Below are 23,435 nucleotides of genomic sequence, written 5' to 3'. Positions count from 1 at the left end.
CTCTCCCCACGGTGACAAGGCTGAAATACTAGTCAATGCGGTGTTAAGCCCAACTCACTCAATCAATCACTCACTCACTCACTCACTCAAACGGTTTGAGGTAGCATCTATAGACTCTCATAGGGTCCAACCCGACGTTCAAAACGACATCCAGCCCAAATCAATCATTTTATTGTTAACCACACACGTCATCATCACACATGTTCATGATATGTGTGATATATGACACAGTTAAACTGAAGAGCTAAAACCCCACTTTGATATAGAACGATAATTACCAAAGGCGCTATCACAAATGCTGAATAACGTATTCACTACAAGTGATCTATATCCGCCTTGCTGAATGCCACTGTAATTCGATGGCCAGGTCATTGATCCCACAACAATCACTAGTTCTCTGGTACAGTGTTGTTTGTTTTTAAATACATAGCTTTACATCAAGTCACAATATCCTTCCAATCTAGTAGTCCCCGTTCACACAATTAGCCGTATCGCTAAATGTACCCGTCGGGAACGAGTGAACTTCGGATTCCATTATTTGTCGAGTTTATAGGCGTTATCCCATTTCTGGTCCAGGGGAGATGAGTAATAATATAGTCAAAAATCTCTTAAAGTTCGAAATACTGATCCATAGCATTCATATTCTGATCACAAGTTAGAAATTGGATTCACTATCAACAGCCAAAAGAAAAACTTAAGTCAGAAGGAAAGGGTGCATAGTCAGAGAAATGCGAACATTTGTGACTTGTTGTGTAAGCATAGAGTTCTAGATAATGTTTGTCATTAAACAATATATCACGTGACTAACCACGCATCCGGGTAGTCCTGTGGGTACCCGGGTCCTACTCAGTACCCACCCGACCTGGGTACCCGAATCACCCGTCCCAGACTTAATAAATTCACACATTGTCACACAAAGAAATACTAATTCCACAAAAAGACATATAACTATGGTTCATATACAGCAAATTACTTTAATCTTTTTACTTCTTGTAAAGAGGTGGTTGTTGACATCAGTGTGCAAGCACAATCATCACAACACATCCAGCAAGTCAGTCATCCTGTATAACAGAGGCATTTTAATCCTCCCTGTGTGAACCAAACCGTCATTATTCGTCATCCACAGTGATGTGGACACCCCTCCCTGGAACTTGACTGACATCAACTTCTGTTGATTTACACCCGCGATTGACTTCTTCATAGGTTTTATTCAGCACATCCATCAGAATGAGAATGATTGCTTCCTTAACCCCAATATACATCAGGTAATCTGTGGCAGCTCTGAAGTGTGAAAAAACATATGTTTATGTAAAAACAATTGACTAAACACCGTAGCTCACAAACAAATCAACACATGTAGTCAACAGTTTGAAAAATCAACAAAGCCAGTCATCTAACAGTATTTGCTGAAAGCATTGTCATTCTGCTAAATAGAACTATTTAAAGAAAATGCAATGAATATTACAAGAAATTACAGCATTACTGAAATATTTGGTTAACACATCTGACATCATTGGAACAAGTATGTGATGTTTCAGTGTCATTGTTTATGTGGTTTCTAAGGAGAAGAGAGCGTGAGTGAGTATGGTTTTAACAATATTCTAGCAATATCACGGTGGGGGACATCAGAAAGGGGCTCCACACATTGTACCGGGTCTTTGGCTTGATGAGCGAATGCTTAACCACTAGACTGCCCTACCACCCCGAAGGATATGATGTTTACTCACATGACAGAAAACCAGTCCATGACATTAACTGGGTACAATGACATACAGTCTGCCAGGCAAACATATTTGACCACCTCATACTGACTTGAGCATGACAGTCACTGGAACTGTGTACCCCATGAGCACCATTCCATTCTTTTACCTGTCAGTGCTAATGTACGGTTAAGTTTTGGCTTCCATTTGTTCTTTGGTAATCACCTATCAGCGCTAATTAACTGTTGGCTTCCCTTGTTAAGTCCCCACCTTTGTTATCTTATTACTTTCATTGTTCTCACAGGTACATATATATGTTCTCTGCCTCGTAGCATTCATCGACTGCGAAATAGCCAACAGCTGAAGCAGTCGTAAAATCACTACAATCTGTCTCTCACATTCATAGCGCCTCCCGCACGGACATTTTCAGTGGCAAGGCACACGGCTAACTAGCTAAGTCTCATCACTTATCTCCCTCTCCCCTCTTAACTATAATGTAACTTTATTTATATTATCTTTTGTCCCCCTTGTTTCAAGCTTAACTTTGATTGTTCTTATTTTGTATTGCCTTGTACTATTTCATTACCCTCAAACAAACTATGACATCAACTCACACACACACCTCACCTCAATCAGACTCATAATTCACTACACCCATCCACTCAAGTAATACACATTTCCCAGGTCTCACGCCCACATACAACACTAACCCCATCCCTTTAGACTCTGGGCGAGACCTAGATGAATCAATCTTCCACCCATCCCACAGCAACATCACCCCCCCCCCCCCCCCCCCCCTCCCCCAGTAACCATACAGCCTCCCCCTACCAAACGACCCAAAACAGCCCAAAACACCCCTCGTACTCCAAACCTACAAAACGCCCAAACTACTGCCCTACACACATCAAACAAAAAATCATGCTCTCAACAAACCCCACCCACCAAACAAAAACACATCCTCCTTGCATTCATCCACCCCACTCAATGACAGCTTTTCAAACAACAAGTTCGCCCTCTGTCTGCAACAAAATGAAATAACACACAAATTCATCAATAGATGCGGCAGAGGGTTTAAAGTTACATTCCCAACACAAGACACACTCAACCAAGCACACAGACATCCAATCATCGACGGTTTCAACATCACATGGCAAACATCCAAATGGTTAACTCAAATTCAAGGGGTCGTTTACATTGACTACATAGGCACACGGGACGATATAACCGAATACATCCACACAGCAAACAGACTCTCAACACAACCCCAAATAACAGACTACAAAAACATAAATACCAGAACCTCAACACCTGGCAGGACAACAACACAGACAGTATTTTTAACTTTCAAGTCCATCACATTACCCACACACATAGTTTATGGTGTCCTCGCTTACAAAGTAAACCCTATCAGAAAAAACCCACAACAATGCAACATCTGCCACTCATACAACAACACTGCCACATGCACACAACCGCCCATGTGTCACAAATGCGGCTTATATCGCCACGGGGCCATTGAGTGTACAAGGCGCCCCCCCCCCCCCCCCCCCCCCCCCCCTACTGAATCCACTGCAACACTGAAGGACACACTGCAACACAAAACATCTTGGCTCTCAAACAGAAACACATTCTTTGCCTTAATAAGCACGTTAAACAAGAGCATCTGCCCAAACCGGCCAGAATCATCACAACATACAATAGCCTCCCAGAATATGAGGACACCTCAGATGCATCATCCTGCCTACTACCTGACCCGTTCCCCCCTTCCCCCCAACAAAATGCAAACAACTTCCCTTCTCCTGCAACACACACAGCCCAACCTACCAGGTACATACCCCCCCCCTACCAGACCTCGCCAGACCCTGCCCCCTCCATGCCCGCCGTACCCACACCCAGCCGGCCCAACGTACAAACCAGAAAGGCCCCTGTTACCACCACCCCTCACTTGCCCTCCTCCCCCCCCCGGTCCAACCACCCCACCCCCCCACCCCCCCATCTCCCTACCACAGCAGTTCCCCCTACCCTCTCATACCACACAACCAGCCGCCATCTCCCTACCACAGCAATTCCCCCATCCCCCATCCAACCACCACCCCAGCCGCCATCTCCCTACCACAGCAGTTCCCCCCACCCTCTCATACCACACAACCTGTACAGTTCAAATCAGCTAACCCCATCCAATCTACCCAAACACACAGAAAAACGCGACACCCTACATTTAAAACAAACTCTAGCAGGAAACAACTCATCACACACAAAATCCAATCACTCCGAACAGCCCCTTCACAATCAGTCACTTCCAAAAAATTGCATTATTACACAAACAAGCTCACCGAATTTCTGTCAGCTGCACGACTTATTAAAAAAAAACATACCCAGGAAAATCCACACCCTTGCCCTGGTGTCCACTCTATACCACAAATCTTTTCCAAACTTTCAGACAGGCCTAAAAGCACTAAGATAAATCTCACCCACTGCCGATACCTCTTCCAAATTAAGCCCCAAACGCCATGCTACCTTCACTAAAATTCCCACTTCTTTATCGCTTCTGATCATGGTGTTCTTACAGTGGAACGGCAATGGACTCACCTCAAAGGGGCATGAACTTAAGGCCCTCATTGCCCATAACAAAATTAACCCACTTATAATAGCAGTATAAGAAACCAAAATTTCACCAAAAAAGCCTTCAAATTGCCAGGTTACCATTTCCTTCATCAAGATAGACCCCGACCATGAAATATTCCAGGACCACCACATGGAGGCCTGGGACTATTCTATAAATCAGAATTAAATAGTGAAGAAATTACCTTACCTATGCCTAACTTACACGTCCTGGCAATAAAAACAACAACAAATATAACAAAAATAACCATTATTAACAGCTACCATACTAAAACTAATCCATTTACACGAGAAGATCTCGAAACACTATCCAAATTCATATGCCCAAACACTAGCACAAAAACGGGGGCACGGGTGGCCCAGTCGTCTAAGGCGCCGCGATTCGCTGTGCAGAGTTGCGTCCCTTGGGCACGCCAGAGACCTATGATTGTGGGTTCGAATCCCGGTTCGCCCCAATTATGTTTCTAGGTTTGTCAGCACCATACCCGTGCTCGTGGGTTTCACCGAAGTGGTAAACGTCTGAGACCTGCATCACTTCGGGCTTTCCTCCCACATTAAGCTGACACGCCGTGATATAACTGGAATAATGTTAAAAGCGGCGTTAAACCCAACTCACTCACTCACTCACTAGCACAAAAACAATACACAGTGGCAATTTACATATATTTTTCTATAGCTTTGGACATGGTTTTGCATAACGGCCTTATCCGAAAAACTGTTAGACAAAGCCAATAGATGGTAGAATATTAAATTTCTTTCACTCTTTCCTATCAGACAGAAACATAACAGTAAAGTCAAACCACACACTATCAGACCTGTACCCTCTTGAACATGGTAACCCACAGTAAAGCATCCTATCCCTAACACTATTTAATCTTATGATTGATGACATTTTTCCCAGATTACCTACAAACATAACAACAGCCAAATTCGACGACAACATTTCCTTCTGGACGTCATCAACATCACTGAAAGAAATCGAAAAAAGAATTAAACCCAACCTCTCTGACCTCGAATACTGGGCTTACTATATACCCTTACTAGGCTGGCCTGAGGGATGTTTCCTTCATTATGACAACCATTTGTTTATCTTGTTTTAAATAAAGAAGTTTAATCAATGTCAAGGGCACCACCAATAGAACCCCGCGACTCTCTAGCTCACTTAACGTAAGAAGAATGAATGACAATAAATTCTAGGGAAAAGAGGTTGAGAGCAAACTGTCGTTGACATATTTAACATCGGATGCAAAATATGTGTGTACTTTTCAGAGACAATAATAACTTGTACCATTCAGGCAAACCTTTGCTTCATAAGCCTTGAAGCTTTATCCCATAAGCCAAAAATTCAGTAACACCAGAAAAAGTGGGGTATGTGTAATTCATTACTGAATCAAAATTGAAATTCACCAAATCAAATGTACTGCTGTTATTGAAAAAACATTCTTACTCCATATCAATGTTCATAATGATTTCAAATTTAAACATGTTCAATCCATTGAGGTGTAATAATCTGAACAATCATGCATGCCAAATTTCAGCTGGTCCACTGATTTCTAAGAATAACATGATTCCAAACAAATAGGACATTACTTCAGCCCAATTAGGCTTTCACATTTTATTCACTATATCAAATTCCTACCCTAAGAAAATTGAAAGTATGCATTATTGTTTCCTTACCTGCACATATTGCACAACCGTTTTCTGGCAGATGTTTATGGCTGGTTATGTCAATGTCATGTTGTTGAAGCTGTTGAGCCAATGCAATAAACATGCAGTTACCCGCCCCTTCATTGTCCACAATGTCAAGGTCATAGAATGAGGCCTCCATCTCCAGTTCTTTCATAGTTGGAGTCTTCTTGTGTCCTGCATAGACACATTATAATAGGTAACACAAACTGATCTGTAATATATCTCTCAGTATCATTTTATTTTGGAAACATTTATTCCGTTGAAGTGTTCAATGAGTGTAAATGTACTCTGAAAGGTGGACAATTCGTACAAGTATAGATTACCCTTCTTATTGTGCATGCATGCATGCATGAGTGAGTGTATTAATGCATATGCCTAATGTTTTGGAGACTTACCATTCCAGAAAATTCCTTTGAGGTGTCTCAAATTGTAATACACTTTTCATCCTGTGTTTTCCCCTTCTGGGTGGATTTTCTACCCTCTTCTCTTGCATATGTTAGAAAAATATATGAAAAAAATACGAACATATCACCAATGTTCAGGGTATGTAATAGAGCGACCAATTCAACTGGTAAAGGAACTGAACTGAAAATAAACAAATGTTTCATAAACCATAGTCTGCAGTTTGATTCCAGACCCTTGATTAGTTGTGTATTGTATACCACTGAACCTCCTGTGTCAATGTTAACTTTTGTTCCAAGAAGACAAACTAATGAATGTCCCTTGTAAGTAATGTATAACATCACAGGAAGTATCATATACCTCATTAATGCTAACGATTTGAGTACAACTGACATAACAATTAATGACTACACCAAATTATTTCAATACCTTGCAAAGTGGTGAATTAGTAATGGCATGTAATTACATTTGCTGTGATCTAGATAATACTTTCAAAATTCCACAACAGCAAACACATAAACTAATGTATGTTCCCGATTTTAAGTATGATGCCTTTTCTTTTAGTTGACACTGCAGTGTAAGCAGCATCCACACTGTCTGGGTACCATGTCATACAAAAAACCAAGTTACCCGACCACCTGATCAATTTAGTCACCTCAAGCATGTATTGCTGGAGACCTATTTCAACCTGCAGTAGCAGCATGAGTTGTATCATCTTTGATAACTGGTTTGCTTACTTGTCCAAATTGGTATTTTCTAAGAAATGCAAAATATAAAAAGTCTACCCAAAAACTGAATAGCCACAGGGACCAGTTCAGAGCCTGCCTGATGTGTATACAAAGTTTCATAAGAAAGTTGCAATGGTTTATGAATTGTGGTCTGGAAACGAACCCCACCCTCATGTGAACCAACTTGTTGCCACGAAAATGCAAAAGAAATATTATAAACATTCCAGCATGGGAAAAGGCACAAATTGTGAGGGTGCCTAGTGCTCATACAAATTTTCATGAGGAAATATTGAACACTGATAAGTTATGCTCTGGATACAAAATGTGACAGATGGACACACTGATGTTGTTTCTATATCGACATCTGCACTTAGTTTGGTTGAGGGGAAATTATCAACACACCAAATACATTACAAATACCATGTCTTTGCAGTCCGTCAAGAGGGATGATTCTATCATCTGATCACTTCCACTTCACATGTAGTTTTACCTCATATTCTAAACATATCATTACTTCTAATATCTTTCACATCTTCTGTCATTATTGCACAGGTTTACAGGACCCGATGACAGTTATTATCCCCCGCCCCTACAAAAATAAAATTATATTTTGTATAAAGTGTTGAAATTTGGACTTAGTCCCTGAACTGAATGGAAGCAGTGGGGTTTACCAGAGCAGAACTCAAAAACTACTCAAGATATCTTCATGAATCTTGGTACACACATTCACCATATCGTGTAGGTGTGTCTTTTGCTATTTATGATGATTCTGATTATCTATAAACAAATATATATATATATATATCTTATACATTTTGACATAGTACCCGAACTGAATGGAAGCAGTGGGGTTTACCAGACCAGAACTCGAAAACTACTCAAGACATCTTCATGAATCTTGGTACACACATTCACCATATCGTGTAGATGTGCCTTTTGCTCTTTATGATGATTCTGATTATCTCTAAATAAAATATTTTTTTTTTTATAAATTTTGACATAGTCCCCGAGCTGAGTGAAAGCAGTGGGTTTCATTTCTGGAAAGAACTGGAAAATTACTTCAGAGATATCTTTCAGAAACTTGGTAAGCACATTCACCCTATAGTGCAGATAGACCTTTTGCTATTCATTCCCCCGAAAATTTGGTTGTATATAAATTTAATAAATTTAGACTTGAATTGAATGGAAGCAATTTTAACACTTACCTCAGTACTGCTATGTACTTCTCCATGAAACTTTGTACAATATCAGTCTATGGGTGTTATAGAGTCTTTGTTCTTTAAAAACTTCAAAATATGATTTATTTCTTATTCTAATTAAATGACACCCCAGTTGACACTGCAACAAATCCATAAAAGGATTGATAGAATATGTATCAGAAATTCACCAGGTTCACCAGGTTCTGAGTGGTCAGCATGCTTACAACTTTTGTACCTTATCTGTACCGTGCACCTTACTCTGGTAACTACATGTACCTGTAAAGGGCTGCAACAATACCTGCATGAAAACAATGCCCTACAATACAATTCATGATGTTTAAATGAGTTAATTGTGCAGTGCTCAAGTATACAAATATTCCTTGCCTTCACATACTGGAAGATGATTATAACCTGTGTGTTTATCATTACAGTCTTACTAAAGCAGATATTTGTACAAAGTTTATGGAGATGTTATATTATCCCTTGTATTCAACCTCTTCCACAAGGAGGTGAGACTAACCGATAATTTTCATCACATTTGATTGCACATATCATTGTATTTAAGACTAGACAATGGGCGGGGGATATAGAGATGTTATATTAGCCCTTGTATTCAACCTCTTCCACAAGGAGGTGAGACAAACTGACAATTTACGTCACATTTGATTGCACATATTGTATTTAAGACTAGACAATGGGCGGGGATATAGAGATGTTATATTAGCCCTTGTATTCAACCTCTTCCACAAGGAGGTGAGACAAACTGATAATTTTCATCACATTTGATTGCACATATTGTATTTAAGACTAGACAATGGGCGGGGGATATAGAGATGTTATATTAGCCCTTGTATTCAACCTCTTCCACAAGGAGGTGAGACAAACTGATAATTTTCATCACATTTGATTGCACATATTGTATTTAAGACTAGACAATGGGCGGGGGATATAGAGATGTTATATTATCCCTTGTATTCAACCTCTTCCACAAGGAGGTGAGACTAACCGATAATTTTCATCACATTTGATTGCACATATTGTATTTAAGACTAGACAATGGGCGGGGGATATAGAGATGTTATATTATCCCTTGTATTCAACCTCTTCCACAAGGAGGTGAGACTAACCGATAATTTTCATCACATTTGATTGCACATATTGTATTTAAGACTAGACAATGGGCGGGGATATAGAGATGTTATATTAGCCCTTGTATTCAACCTCTTCCACAAGAGGTGAGACTAACCGATAATTTTCATCACATTTGATTGCACATATTGTATTTAAGACTAGACAATGGGCGGGGATATAGAGATGTTATATTAGCCCTTGTATTCAACCTCTTCCACAAGGAGGTGAGACTAACCGATAAGTTTCATCACATTTGATTGCACATATTGTATTTAAGACTAGACAATGGGCGGGGGATATAGAGATGTTATATTATCCCTTGTATTCAACCTCTTCCACAAGGAGGTGAGACTAACCGATAATTTTCATCACATTTGATTGCACATATTGTATTTAAGACTAGACAATGGGCGGGGGATATAGAGATGTTATATTATCCCTTGTATTCAACCTCTTCCACAAGGAGGTGAGACTAACCGATAATTTTCATCACATTTGATTGCACATATTGTATTTAAGACTAGACAATGGGCGGGGATATAGAGATGTTATATTAGCCCTTGTATTCAACCTCTTCCACAAGAGGTGAGACTAACTGATAATTTACGTCACATTTGATTGCACATATCATTGTATTAAAGACTAGACAATGGGCAGGGGATATAGATGAGTTCACCCTCTTGTTATGCGTAATGACATAAATCCTCCATACCTCATCACTCCCTGCAGATAGTTCGCACTGCTCATCTTCTTCAGAGCAAGAGCTTGCATCAACTGTATTCCCAGCTCTCAACAAATTCTTGAAGTGTACTGGAGGGCAGCCCAGCATGGCCTTGTATGGTGAACAACCTGTTAACATGGGTATTTATTTTTAAATACAAGCATGTGTTTCTCATGTCTCCTTCAAAATTAAATGTCACAACTGCACTGTGGCAATCTTGATATTTCCAGAGTTCTATAAATTTGCAGAAACCTGATTGCAACGATATTTTGGGCAATATCTGGTCAACTATGAGCCATTATCGTTTCACTGTGTCATGATGGTTATTTGTTGGTCATTGCTTAAAAAAACATTCAATGTCGTACATCTACATTTACGATGCTAACAGTCTGAAAAGTATATGCTTACATTGTGTGCTTCACACTGTGTGACATATGCCCAGATTAAATCAAAGCTATATATTTAAACGTTACCAAGAGCAGAATGAATGCTTTCGTTGTGCATCCTAGCATATGCTGGCAACATTTCCACCACGGTAAAGCTTTCTCCTTCACCATGTTTCCTGTGATCAAATTCCAGATGGCTTTTCCAATCCCAGTGTGATCGTTCATACTGAAACAAATAAACACCTAAATAATAAACAGATTAGGCAGTGTCACATAAAATGCCTTATTAGACAATTTAAAGGTAAAAAATGCACACATGTGTTATACCATGTATTATACCATGTATATTAAATAAATAACAAAAACAATTTCCATAATCATAAGAAACCTCCACTAAACCTGGGTCCATTGTACGATTCCAACAATATCATGAGTATGTGTTATGAATCAATATAAAATAGTGATAGTAGCAGGTGTTTGCGAAGGTTAGTGTATCCTGCCCCACTGGTGTCATCTGTCACACACACATGCAAGTCATACACAATCTTTTTGGCTTGTGGCTCTGCCCTTAAGATGACATGTTCCAAATAACATCAACATTAATGTTCTTCCTATTCAGTGTCTACATCTATTACCGTAACCTTCATAGTGCACATGTTTTAATTGAAATTTGTCACCCATCTTTCCCTGAGATTGGGGATGGTGAGTTCGACTTCGGACAATCTTTGTGCCCATTTCAATGCATAGTTGGTTGACTGCTCCCTTAAACTCCGAGCCTTGATCACACTGTAATATCCTTGGATTTCCCCATCCATACTCAAAGTAGATTTTGTAGAGTTCCACAGCAACTGAACTGGCTCTTTTGTTTGAAAGAGGCCGAAGCCACGAGAATCTTGTGAAAACATCAATCACTGACAAGATGTAAATTAATATTTCACCATCATTTTCTGCAGGCTTTCCAGTTAGTTCCACAAGGTCAACCTGATGTTGCCCCATTGGTGTTGTTGAGATCACCGGTTTTAGTTTGTCGACATTTGCAATTTTAGGACGTAACAGTTGCCTGTCATCCTGCCTGTCTATAAACTCTTGTATGGCTTCCTGAGAAATGCCAGCATAATATTGGTTTATCAATGTTCTTATTTTGCTCCAGAACCCCGCAACTCAGTGTAAAATTTGCATATGACCTTAACAAGTTCTGACTTTGATACCACTATTTTCCTGTCCCCATCAATAATCTCCTGTCTGTATTCTCCTTTGACAGGGTTGTGAATTTCTGTCAAATATTTCTATGAATCGAGGAAAATTCAAATAAACAGAAACTCAGAACTATTTCTTTCTTATTGATTGAGCAGGTGGTACATGGTGATAGTCTTAACATAAACTGCATATAGAGTTACTGTTTTTCATAATGACTGCCATATCAGCCTTTCAAATCACAAGGTTCACTGAAATGTGATCATATTGTGGTATAAATAGTAACTAAAGCCTACAACAGTCAGGCAATGTAAACATGTAAACCTTAAATCTGTGCATTATTTTAGTTTTTCAGAATACCAGGTTATCATATTGATTGTAAAGAGAGAAAGGGAAACATTTCCCACAATCACCTCTTGGGAAAGAACTTTTCAAAATGTCTTTACCATGTTTACTACTTGCAGAAATGGTCCCTATTTTAGTGTCAAGTATTCATACAGAACTGTAATGGAATGTCATACTCACTTTAAAAAGTACGCATCATAGGCTCACGGTAATGTGACAATCATAAAAATGACTAAGTTATTTAGCATAGGTTGTAGAAGTAGAAGGAGCCTTGATATACATATATATTCATTATTATAGTTGTTTGTCATTTGAATAATTAATGAATTTTAATTATGTACATGACTGGATTGCAGTTCATGATATATCAATAGAATTATAGGTAACAAATAACCTATTCATATATTCATTTTCTTTGATGGTTGTCTTTTTTCACTGTGTTGAACTGACACTTCCACAAAAGTAATTGAAAGGTTACTCAACAGTTAACTTATTTCAATTCAATAATTTGTGTGGAGGCTGGATATGTTTTCAGCTTACAGCTGCAAAACCAGATTTTCCTCACATAAGTCTATGAACCTGTGTAGAAACCGATTAGTTCTAAGCTTAAGAGGGAATCTGATCTTGCATGATTTGCAAGTATGTCAAGAAAATCTCAAGTATGTCCAGTTGAACACTCTATATGTGGCCAACAACAAAAGAAGTAAAGAACCCCTTCATCCACAGATCATACCTTAAGTTGGTTGGTTGGTGGGTTTGTTGTTTAACGCCGCACTCAGCAATATTCCAGCTATATGACGGCAGTCTGTAAATAATAGAGTCTGGACCAGACAATCCAGTGATTAATATCATGAGCATCGATCCACGCAATTGGGATACGATGACATGCATCAACCAAGTCAGCGAGCCTGACCACCTGACATACCTTAAGGAAACTTGGGCTAGTATTTGAACAGTTTCATTTTGATTACTATTTTTTTTACAATAAAAGACAATTATGTCTCAACATAACGTGACCCACTATGTAGTGCTACTAATGCCTCAAAAAGAAACAATTTGAAATATTGGAAAATATGATACTTTCATATTTTTTTAACAAATGAAGTATACAAGTCTAAATTGAGAAACAGAATTTTATTTCTATCCTATGAACATGGTGCTGCAAATACTCACTTTGCAGGTCTTTTCTTCAAGACTTTCAAAATATTTATTATTACCAAAACAAGATTTGATATGAGTAAATTAGTATCATACATGGCAATTATCACTGCTAATTACCTGAGATATGTCAATTTTTAAAAAGGTATGCTGAAATGTATATGCCTAAATTTAAAGCAATCATATTACTAACCTTCAATATTTAACTGTCATCAGGACAGATAATTGTAGCGCCAATCCAACAGCAATATAACAAGGAGACACGATTCAATGTTACACACATGGATTGTTGATACAGAACAGTACCTGGAACAGTTGAAAAGTCATTCACATTCCATAAACAACCACATACAACAAATTTATATTCTTAGCTACTAACTTCAGGAAGCAATGGTCATTGGCCTTTTCAATGAAACAAGTGTTTTCATTGGCTAATTCATCATGACTGACAGAAAGGAGGAAAGAGCAATACCAGATCAGTGACCATAAACCCTGGTACCGAGGATGGCATAATGTTGCATCCTACACACACCAACATGCCAGCTCTCTGTATTAATGAGATCAAAAGCATGCTGTGTATTGAATGAAAGAACACAGTGCCCCTAAGTGAGTGCACCATACAAACATAAAGGGGTGGAAATATACAGGTATCTGTGTGAGAGGGAGGTAGAGGACCTACATTAGCAACCCTAGGTATGGGTAATTTATTATGGGGGAGTGTGGGGTTGAGGTTAGGACCATATTTAGATGAGACTATTTCCTAATTCCTCGTCCTGAGTGAGAAGTTAGCATGTAATGTTCTACTTAATGTTAACTGCCTCTGAATTAAGTTCTCTATTAGGAAGTCATTCTTGGTCCAGAAACTTAGCATACTACTACACAATGTTTTTCACCCAATTCTGACAGAACATCATAGCACAGCAAACAGGGATTCCAGGTTGGGTATCCAGCAAGGTAGATGTAATAATACCTCCACTGACAAATACAGGGAGTAATAGCTACAGAGTACATTGATTTAGTGCAGTGACTGCACACAGAGAGGCAGCTCCACACACTGGACTTCAGCCATGCATGCCTACACTGTTAACACAGATTCACTGACAAATACAGGGAGTAATAGCTACAGAGTACATTGATTTAGTGCAGTGGCTGCACACAGAGAAGCAGCTCCACACACTGGTCTCCACCATGCATGCCTACACTGTTAACACAGATCCACTGACAAATACAGGGAGTAATAGCTACAGAGTACATTGATTTAGTGCAGTGACTGCACACACAGAGAGGCAGCTCCACACACTGGTCTTCAGCCATGCATGCCTACACTGTTAACACAGATTCACTGACAAATACAGGGAGTAATAGCTACAGAGTACATTGATTTAGTGCAGTGACTGCACACAGAGAGGCAGCTCCACACACTGGACTTCAGCCATGCATGCCTACACTGTTAACACAGATTCACTGACAAATACAGGGAGTAATAGCTACAGAGTACATTGATTTAGTGCAGTGACTGCACACAGAGAGGCAGCTCCACACACTGGTCTCCACCATGCATGCCTACACTGTTAAAACACTGACCATCGTTTATATGCTTTAACAGTTGCATCTCACCTGGCAAGCTGGCAGAACCTCTTGAGGTGCACACTGACCGTCTGCCTTGAGGAGCCGAGCAAGTCGCCCACTGTTGCTGTAATGGGAGAGAGAGTGAATGAAACGTTTCGTCTACATGGGGTTGTACATGGTCAAAGGGATCAGGAGGGGCCTATGCACTATGTCCAGGAAGGGGGCACCCAATCATTGTAGACTTAAGTCCTTAACAAGTAGAGAAAGATGTATTGTATAAGTATGGAGCTTGGTGACAAGGGGTTTTTACTGTGTTGGGTATGGAAGTTACAGCAAAGATATGTCAATGTTTTGATCAGGGCTACTGTGGTGCATCACTGAATGTTTCGGAGACAGGCGAGTTGGGTTGACTGTAATTCGCGTAACTTTCGATCTGTCCGAAGTCGAGGCTTGCAAATACAGTTCAGCACAGTCTTCAAAGACACATAAACTACATGTAATATACCTGATGTGGAGATTGTGAGTGAAACATCGCGACGACAGATGAGTCAGGGATGCTTTCGGAGAGGTCAACCAGCCCTGCCAAAGGGTAAGGTTGGTTGGTTGGTTGGTTGGTTGTTTAACGCCGCACTCAGTTATTTTCCCGCTATATGACGGAGGTCTGTAAATAATCGAGTCTGGATCAGACAATCCAGTGATTAATATCATGAGCATCAATCCACGCCATTGGAATCGATGACATCCATCAACCAAGTCAGCGAGCCTAAGATAGTCACCTTTTACAGCAAGCATGGTAGACCTATTCTACCATGGAATCTTCACGGGTCTGGCCTGGGTAGGTAGCAGCTTTGCTTTGCGGTGAAGGGCGGAGATCAATCTGTACAGGGTCAGCTCCTGTTCACCACACGTGGAGTTAAGGCGTCTATGCCAACCTGTGAATAAAGAAGATATGGAATAAAAATGAATTCATAAAGCGAACTATTGATTTAAACATGATCAATATCTGTGGTCAGGTCATTGTATGTAACAGTGTGGACTGGTGGTCAGGTCATTGTATCCAACAGTGTTGACCCAGTGGTCAGGTCACTGTATGTAACAGTGTGATAAGGTGGTCAGGTCACTGTATGTAACAGTGTGATCTGGTGGTCAGGTCACTGTATGTAACAGTGTGATCTGGTGGTCAGGTCACTGTATGTAACAGTGTGATCTGGTGGTCAGGTCACTGTATGTAACAGTGTGATCTGGTGGTCAGGTCACTGTATGTAACAGTGTGGACTGGTGGTCAGGTCACTGTATGTAACAGTGTGATCTGGTGGTCAGGTCACTGTATGTAACAGTGTGATCTGGTGGTCAGGGTACTGTATGTAACAGTGTGATCTGGTGGTCAGGTCATTGTATGTAACAGTGTGGACTGGTGGTCAGGTCATTGTATCCAACAGTGTTGACCCAGTGGTCAGGTCACTGTATGTAACAGTGTGATAAGGTGGTCAGGTCACTGTATGTAACAGTGTGATCTGGTGGTCAGGTCACTGTATGTAACAGTGTGATCTGGTGGTCAGGTCACTGTATGTAACAGTGTGATCTGGTGGTCAGGTCACTGTATGTAACAGTGTTGACCTGGTGGTCAGGTCACTGTATGTAACAGTGTGATCTGGTGGTCAGGGTACTGTATGTAACAGTGTGGACTGGTGGTCAGGTCACTGTATGTAACAGTGTGATCTGGTGGTCAGGGTACTGTATGTAACAGTGTGATCTGGTGGTCAGGTCATTGTATGTAACAGTGTGATCTGGTGGTCAGGTCACTGTATGTAACAGTGTGATCTGGTGGTGAGGTCACTGTATGTAACAGTGTTGACCCGGTGGCCAGGCCATTGTATGTAACAGTGTGATCTGGTGGTCAGGTCACTGTATGTAACAGTGTTGACCTGGTGGTCAGGTCACTGTATGTAACAGTGTGATCTGGTGGTCAGGTCATTGTATGTAACAGTGTGATCTGGTGGTCAGGTCATTGTATGTAACAGTGTGATCTGGTGGTCAGGTCACTGTATGTAACAGTGTGATCTGGTGGTCAGGTCACTATATGTAACAGTGTGATCTGGTGGTCAGGTCACTGTATGTAACAGTGTGGACTGGTGGTCAGGTCACTGTATGTAACAGTGTGATCTGGTGGTGAGGTCACTGTATGTAACAGTGTGATCTGGTGGTCAGGTCACTGTATGTAACAGTGTGATCTGGTGGTCAGGGTACTGTATGTAACAGTGTGATCTGGTGGTCAGGGTACTGTATGTAACAGTGTGATCTGGTGGTCAGGGTACTGTATGTAACAGTGTGATCTGGTGGTGCGGTCACTGTATGTAACAGTGTGATCTGGTGGTCAGGTCACTGTATGTAACAGTGTGATCTGGTGGTCAGGTCACTGTATGTAACAGTGTGATCTGGTGGTCAGGTCACTGTATGTAACAGTGTGATCTGGTGGTCAGGTCACTGTATGTAACAGTGTGATCTGGTGGTCAGGGTACTGTATGTAACAGTGTGGACTGGTGGTCAGGTCACTGTATGTAACAGTGTGGACTGGTGGTCAGGTCACTGTATGTAACAGTGTGGACTGGTGGTCAGGTCATTGTATGTAACTGTGTGATCTGGTGGTCAGGTCACTGTATGTAACAGTGTGATCTGGTGGTCAGGGTACTGTATGTAACAGTGTGGACTGGTGGTCAGGTCACTGTATGTAACAGTGTGATCTGGTGGTCAGGTCACTGTATGTAACAGTGTGATCTGGTGGTGAGGTCACTGTATGTAACAGTGTTGACCTGGTGGTCAGGTCATTGTATGTAACAGTGTGATCTGGTGGTCAGGGTACTGTATGTAACAGTGTGATCTGGTGGTCAGGTCACTGTATGTAACAGTGTGATCTGGTGGTCAGGGTACTGTATGTAACAGTGTGATCTGGTGGTCAGGGTACTGTATGTAACAGTGTGATCTGGTGGTGAGGTCACTGTATGTAACAGTGTGGACTGGTGGTCAGGTCACTGTATGTAACAGTGTGATCTGGTGGTCAGGTCACTGTATGTAACAGTGTGATCTGGTGGTCAGGGTACTGTATGTAACAGTGTGATCTGGTGGTGAGGTCACTGTATGTAACAGTGTTGACCTGGTGGTCAGGTCATTGTATGTAACAGTGTGATCTGGTGGTCAGGGTACTGTATGTAACAGTGTGATCTGGTGGTCAGGTCACTGTATGTAACAGTGTGATCTGGTGGTCAGGGTACTGTATGTAACAGTGTGATCTGGTGGTCAGGGTACTGTATGTAACAGTGTGATCTGGTGGTCAGGTCACTGTATGTAACAGTGTGATCTGGTGGTCAGGTCACTGTATGTAACAGTGTGATCTGGTGGTCAGGTCACTGTATGTAACAGTGTTGACCCGGTGACCAGGCCATTGTATGTAACAGTGTGATCTGGTGGTGAGGTCACTGTATGTAACAGTGTGATCTGGTGGTCAGGTCACTGTATGTAACAGTGTGGACTGGTGGTCAGGTCATTGTATGTAACAGTGTGATCTGGTGGTCAGGGTACTGTATGTAACAGTGTGATCTGGTGGTCAGGTCACTGTATGTAACAGTGTGATCTGGTGGTCAGGTCATTGTATGTAACAGTGTGATCTGGTGGTGAGGTCACTGTATGTAACAGTGTTATCTGGTGGTGAGGTCACTGTATGTAACAGTGTGATCTGGTGGTCAGGTCATTGTATGTAACAGTGTGATCTGGTGGTGAGGTCACTGTATGTAACAGTGTGATCTGGTGGTGAGGTCATTGTATGTAACAGTGTGATCTGGTGGTGAGGTCACTGTATGTAACAGTGTGATCTGGTGGTGAGGTCACTGTATGTAACAGTGTGATCTGGTGGTCAGGTCATTGTATGTAACAGTGTGATCTGGTGGTCAGGTCACTGTATGTAACAGTGTGATCTGGTGGTCAGGTCACTGTATGTAACAGTGTGATCTGGTGGTCAGGGTACTGTATGTAACAGTGTGATCTGGTGGTGCGGTCACTGTATGTAACAGTGTGATCTGGTGGTCAGGTCATTGTATGTAACAGTGTGATCTGGTGGTCAGGTCACTGTATGTAACAGTGTGATCTGGTGGTCAGGTCACTGTATGTAACAGTGTGATCTGGTGGTCAGGGTACTGTATGTAACAGTGTGATCTGGTGGTGAGGTCACTGTATGTAACAGTGTTGACCTGGTGGTCAGGTCATTGTATGTAACAGTGTGATCTGGTGGTCAGGGTACTGTATGTAACAGTGTGATCTGGTGGTCAGGTCACTGTATGTAACAGTGTGATCTGGTGGTCAGGGTACTGTATGTAACAGTGTGATCTGGTGGTCAGGGTACTGTATGTAACAGTGTGATCTGGTGGTGAGGTCACTGTATGTAACAGTGTGGACTGGTGGTCAGGTCACTGTATGTAACAGTGTGATCTGGTGGTGAGGTCACTGTATGTAACAGTGTTGACCTGGTGGTCAGGTCATTGTATGTAACAGTGTGATCTGGTGGTCAGGGTACTGTATGTAACAGTGTGATCTGGTGGTCAGGTCACTGTATGTAACAGTGTGATCTGGTGGTCAGGGTACTGTATGTAACAGTGTGATCTGGTGGTCAGGGTACTGTATGTAACAGTGTGATCTGGTGGTCAGGTCACTGTATGTAACAGTGTGATCTGGTGGTCAGGTCACTGTATGTAACAGTGTGATCTGGTGGCCAGGCCATTGTATGTAACAGTGTGATCTGGTGGTGAGGTCACTGTATGTAACAGTGTGATCTGGTGGTCAGGTCACTGTATGTAACAGTGTGATCTGGTGGTCAGGGTACTGTATGTAACAGTGTGATCTGGTGGTCAGGTCACTGTATGTAACAGTGTGATCTGGTGGTCAGGTCATTGTATGTAACAGTGTGATCTGGTGGTCAGGGTACTGTATGTAACAGTGTTGACTGGTGGTCAGGTCACTGTATGTAACAGTGTGATCTGGTGGTCAGCTCACTGTATGTAACAGTGTGATCTGGTGGTCAGGTCACTGTATGTAACAGTGTGGACTGGTGGTCAGGTCACTGTATGTAACAGTGTGATCTGGTGGTCAGGTCACTGTATGTAACAGTGTGATCTGGTGGTCAGGGTACTGTATGTAACAGTGTGGACTGGTGGTCAGGGCACTGTATGTAACAGTGTGATCTGGTGGTCAGGTCATTGTATGTAACAGTGTTGACTGGTGGTCAGGGTACTGTATGTAACAGTGTGGACTGGTGGTCAGGTCATTGTATGTAACAGTGTGGACTGGTGGTCAGGTCACTGTATGTAACAGTGTTGACCTGGTGGTGAGGTCACTGTATGTAACAGTGTGATCTGGTGGTCAGGTCATTGTAGTCAACAGAGTAGATTGTTGCTCAAAATATCAGTCACTGGATTGTCTTGTCCAGACTTGACTATTTACAGGTCATGGTCATACAGCTGGAATATTGCTGAGAGTGGTGTTAAACCACAAACAAAAAACTGAATAATGTTGTTGGTTTGAAGTGAGAGGACAATGTAATATTCAAAGGAACGTTATGGGACAATGACTAAAGTCCAATGTTAAGCATTACCACATATTCTGAGAAGTAAAACAGGGTTTGAAATTAAACATAAGACTCAAAGCGTACTTGTTATGTGAAAAGTTAAAAATTTAGGGGGGGTCCTTAATTCAAATACTATAGCAACAAACCTGGAGGACCCCAGGACCACCTTTGTTTCCAACATATAAGAAAACAAATCATAACATTAAGGATTTCTGTTAATTTCAAACACTGCCAACGATTTTTGCCCTTTCTTATAAGAAAAGTAATTCATATATTATACTGGCATGACAAACATATATGAATTAAGGTATCATCTTCCTGTACTGGTCCCTATCTTGTCATAAGAAACTACTACTGGGATTGGGATGTCAGGTTCGCTTTTTCGGTTTATGCATGTCCTGGCATCCTGATTAATTGATGTTCATGATTTCAATCACTGGATTGTCTGGTCCAGACCTTATTATTACAGACACTGTCATATAGCTGAAATACTGCTGAATGACGCGTTAAACAACAAACAAACAAAACTGGCATGTACAGCTTTCAGCCCCATAACTCTGCAGCTTCCTCAGCTGTCTCTTGGAAGGTTTGAAAAAGTTAACTTTAATTTAGGTAAAAATCAATTCATAAAAATAAGTTCTATTATTAGTCCCATTGTATATTCTACATCATAATTTGGTCTGTGAGAAATAAAGTCTGAAAGATTCTTTTGGAAGTGATAATTTTTTTTCATTCTCCATGCAGGAACAGCTCTGAGTCAAATGTGTTTCTATATAGCATATCAAGTTTACTGCTTTGTGTGCCTAGTGGATATTGAGTCGTAGTTTTTAAAGATTACACATAATTTTACTAAGGCAAAGTTACGGTCAAAACATGCTATTTACATACCATAGTTATTGGCCACTTCAAATATATTTCATTATCTGAACAAATAACACAGGGTCATGGCTAACAATTGCGTGCTTGCCATTTAAACCAAAGAGGAAAAGAGAGTTTAGGCTGACAATATTAGAGAGATATCATGCGAGTTTAAACATCGTTGTGTTTTTTTATGAGAAATTGTCAAAACAACCCAAATTCACACTGGATCCACTTACGGCGCATCTACGAATACAAGAATGCGGTTCATTTACAATTAGCGGTCATAATATATTAACGAACATTGCTCCATTATTTCCTGAGAGGAGAGAGGATTCACACCAATGAGCATGTCTTGCCTCGGTCGCACCCAATGCCCGTTGGTGCAGTCGAATGCAAGTATTGCTAGATCCGTGTCTACAACTTTATCTATAAATGCAAAATATCCTTTAAAAATATAAATAGTGAAGACACGACCTTATGTATCCACGGGCTGATGAGGTATCCCATGACATATCACATTTTGCTTACAAACAGCTAACATCGTCGTTATCATTTCTACAATTCACTTCCTGGTCGCCATTTTGTTCAAGAAAGTTCAAGGTCGTGTTGGATCGTGCTAGACTAACACTTAGTCTCTGAAAATATATAATTTTGAAAGAAACAACTCCATTTAAATTGAAAAGGAACCCAAGTGAGATGGGAGATTCCTGAACCTGAGCACAATCTAGATTTGCTATTGCATGGCAGAAAGGGCTGGGCGGAAGGGGAAAGAATATGGTTCAGGGACTGTACGTGAGACATTCTAGGATCGCGCTTTTATCCACACATACAAATAATGTTAATTTTGTCAATATCTCTATTTTCTTCTTTTTCATTTACAGTTTTATACAATAGATCGAGGTAGAGATGCAGTTTAATATTATTCCACCACTATGCATTTTGCAATTTCTATTTTAAAACAGTGTCAATAGATAGCTGTGTGTGTATATTAGAACAATGTGTGACTCACAGTATTAAAAGTACTGTAATTTCGAGTTTATTCTACTTACTTTCTGTACCTGTCAGGTTTACCCAGAATATTAGATTTGGAGCCAGTCTCTATGTAATTATGCAAGTTTCGACACGACACACGCAGAAGAGGACCAGTCTAGTTCAAATATCCCATATAGTAAATTTAGATAGATCTTTCACAGAGGGCTTGAAACTGGTGACGTCAGGGCTCAAAAACATGACGTCATTACCTTTGTCCTTTCATCTTATAAACTTGACAGTGACTCAGCTATCAGTAGTATCAAGTCAAATCCCAGCTGGGCATGAAAACCTGTAGGTTTTAAGAAATATTTGCAATCAAAAGGCGTGTGCTTCATGACTTGGATTGCCGGATTTGCACTAATACCCCAATTTCCTCTGTAAGGAAGAATGGATTTGTGTTACCCAAACTTTTATGGGAAAGTACCCTGCATTATGTAGATAAATTCAAGACAACGTCTCGTGAGTTGATGGCGGGTGTGGTCAGAAATTGAACAGGCAACAAAATGTGAACTAAAACTTATTGACGCTAAACAGAAAAAGAAACTTAGTTTTTTACAGCGGCTTAAAGTATTTTGGGGGATCATGTAATCATGCCATAAAGTGTTAAAGACGAATACAGAATTTGCCATGTGCAATTTGTGTTTGTTTGTTTGTTTGTTTAACGTCTCCAGTGGAATATATGGATGCGCATGTAACAGCTCAGTAGACCATCTGGTTTACATTTATATATCGGGTGTTTTCTGCTGGCACTCGGGTGCCTTATTGTGTTTATAAATGGGGATTACAGTGCTTAGAAAAAGGACAGGATGGGCTATGTGAAGCTGGGATTTTTCAGTCAGCCCTTCACAACATGTGTAAGGCCATGCCAAACAATACTTTTTCACTCAATACCTTGCTGTCTAGGACATTTAGCTGGTCCCAAAGTGCACGATATTTTCTTCAACTTGAAAGATCGTATGTTGCACACGCGCACGCACACGCGCACACACGCACACACGCACGCACTCACGCACTTACATGTGTATTCAGTGGATTTCATATGAAACCGTGAGAAAGTTATGTTACACGTTACAACTAGATCAACATT

At 40.8% G+C, this 23,435-nt stretch overlaps 1 protein-coding gene and 1 long non-coding RNA gene across 4 annotated transcripts in view; both read right to left on the bottom strand.

Moving 5' to 3' along the window:
- Positions 1-622: 622 nt before the first annotated feature.
- On the bottom strand, positions 623-10,134 carry LOC124110689. Of its 3 annotated transcripts, XR_007218897.1 has the most exons (4): positions 6,407-10,134; positions 6,000-6,185; positions 5,233-5,290; positions 623-1,281 (listed from the first exon to the last, which is right to left on the bottom strand). XR_007218897.1 is itself a non-coding variant. In XM_048387171.1 (3 exons), the coding sequence occupies exons 1-3, from the start codon at positions 6,163-6,165 to the stop codon at positions 1,110-1,112; spliced, it is 396 nt and encodes a 131-aa protein (XP_048243128.1). In that variant the 5' UTR covers positions 6,166-6,395; the 3' UTR covers positions 623-1,109. The 3 variants fall into 3 exon arrangements, 1 of the variants encoding a protein (XP_048243128.1); XR_007218898.1 differs by lacking the exon at positions 5,233-5,290; XM_048387171.1 differs by lacking the exon at positions 6,407-10,134 and having other exon boundaries at positions 6,000-6,395.
- A 19-nt stretch (positions 10,135-10,153) lies between these two features.
- Positions 10,154-23,435, bottom strand: part of LOC124110691 — a 317,539-nt gene continuing 304,257 nt past the window's right edge. Inside the window, exons 4-5 of the long non-coding RNA XR_007218905.1 lie at positions 10,666-10,804; positions 10,154-10,320 (exon numbers count right to left, since the gene is read on the bottom strand). This is a non-coding gene — a long non-coding RNA (uncharacterized LOC124110691). The remainder of the gene's footprint in view (positions 10,321-10,665; positions 10,805-23,435) is intronic.

Source organism: Haliotis rufescens, unplaced genomic scaffold (genome assembly GCF_023055435.1).
Source record: "Haliotis rufescens isolate VD_foot unplaced genomic scaffold, xgHalRufe1.0.p SCAF_67, whole genome shotgun sequence".
NCBI classification, from domain to species: domain Eukaryota; kingdom Metazoa; phylum Mollusca; class Gastropoda; order Lepetellida; family Haliotidae; genus Haliotis; species Haliotis rufescens.
This window is presented reverse-complemented; position numbering and strand designations above follow the sequence as displayed.

What these genes read in the sequence shown, in the direction of transcription:
- LOC124110689 (XM_048387171.1), bottom strand. Translation starts at nt 6,165, where the DNA reads ATGAAAGAACTGGAGATGGAGGCCTCATTCTATGACCTTGACATTGTG. An exon ending in CGGTTGTGCAATATGTGCAG is followed by an intron (nt 5,291 to 5,999) that starts GTAAGGAAACAA and finishes GATTTCTTTCAG; the next exon opens with TGATGTTGATGACGTCCAGA. An exon ending in ATTTGGCTGTTGTTATGTTT is followed by an intron (nt 1,282 to 5,232) that starts GTAGGTAATCTG and finishes TTCACACTTCAG; the next exon opens with AGCTGCCACAGATTACCTGA.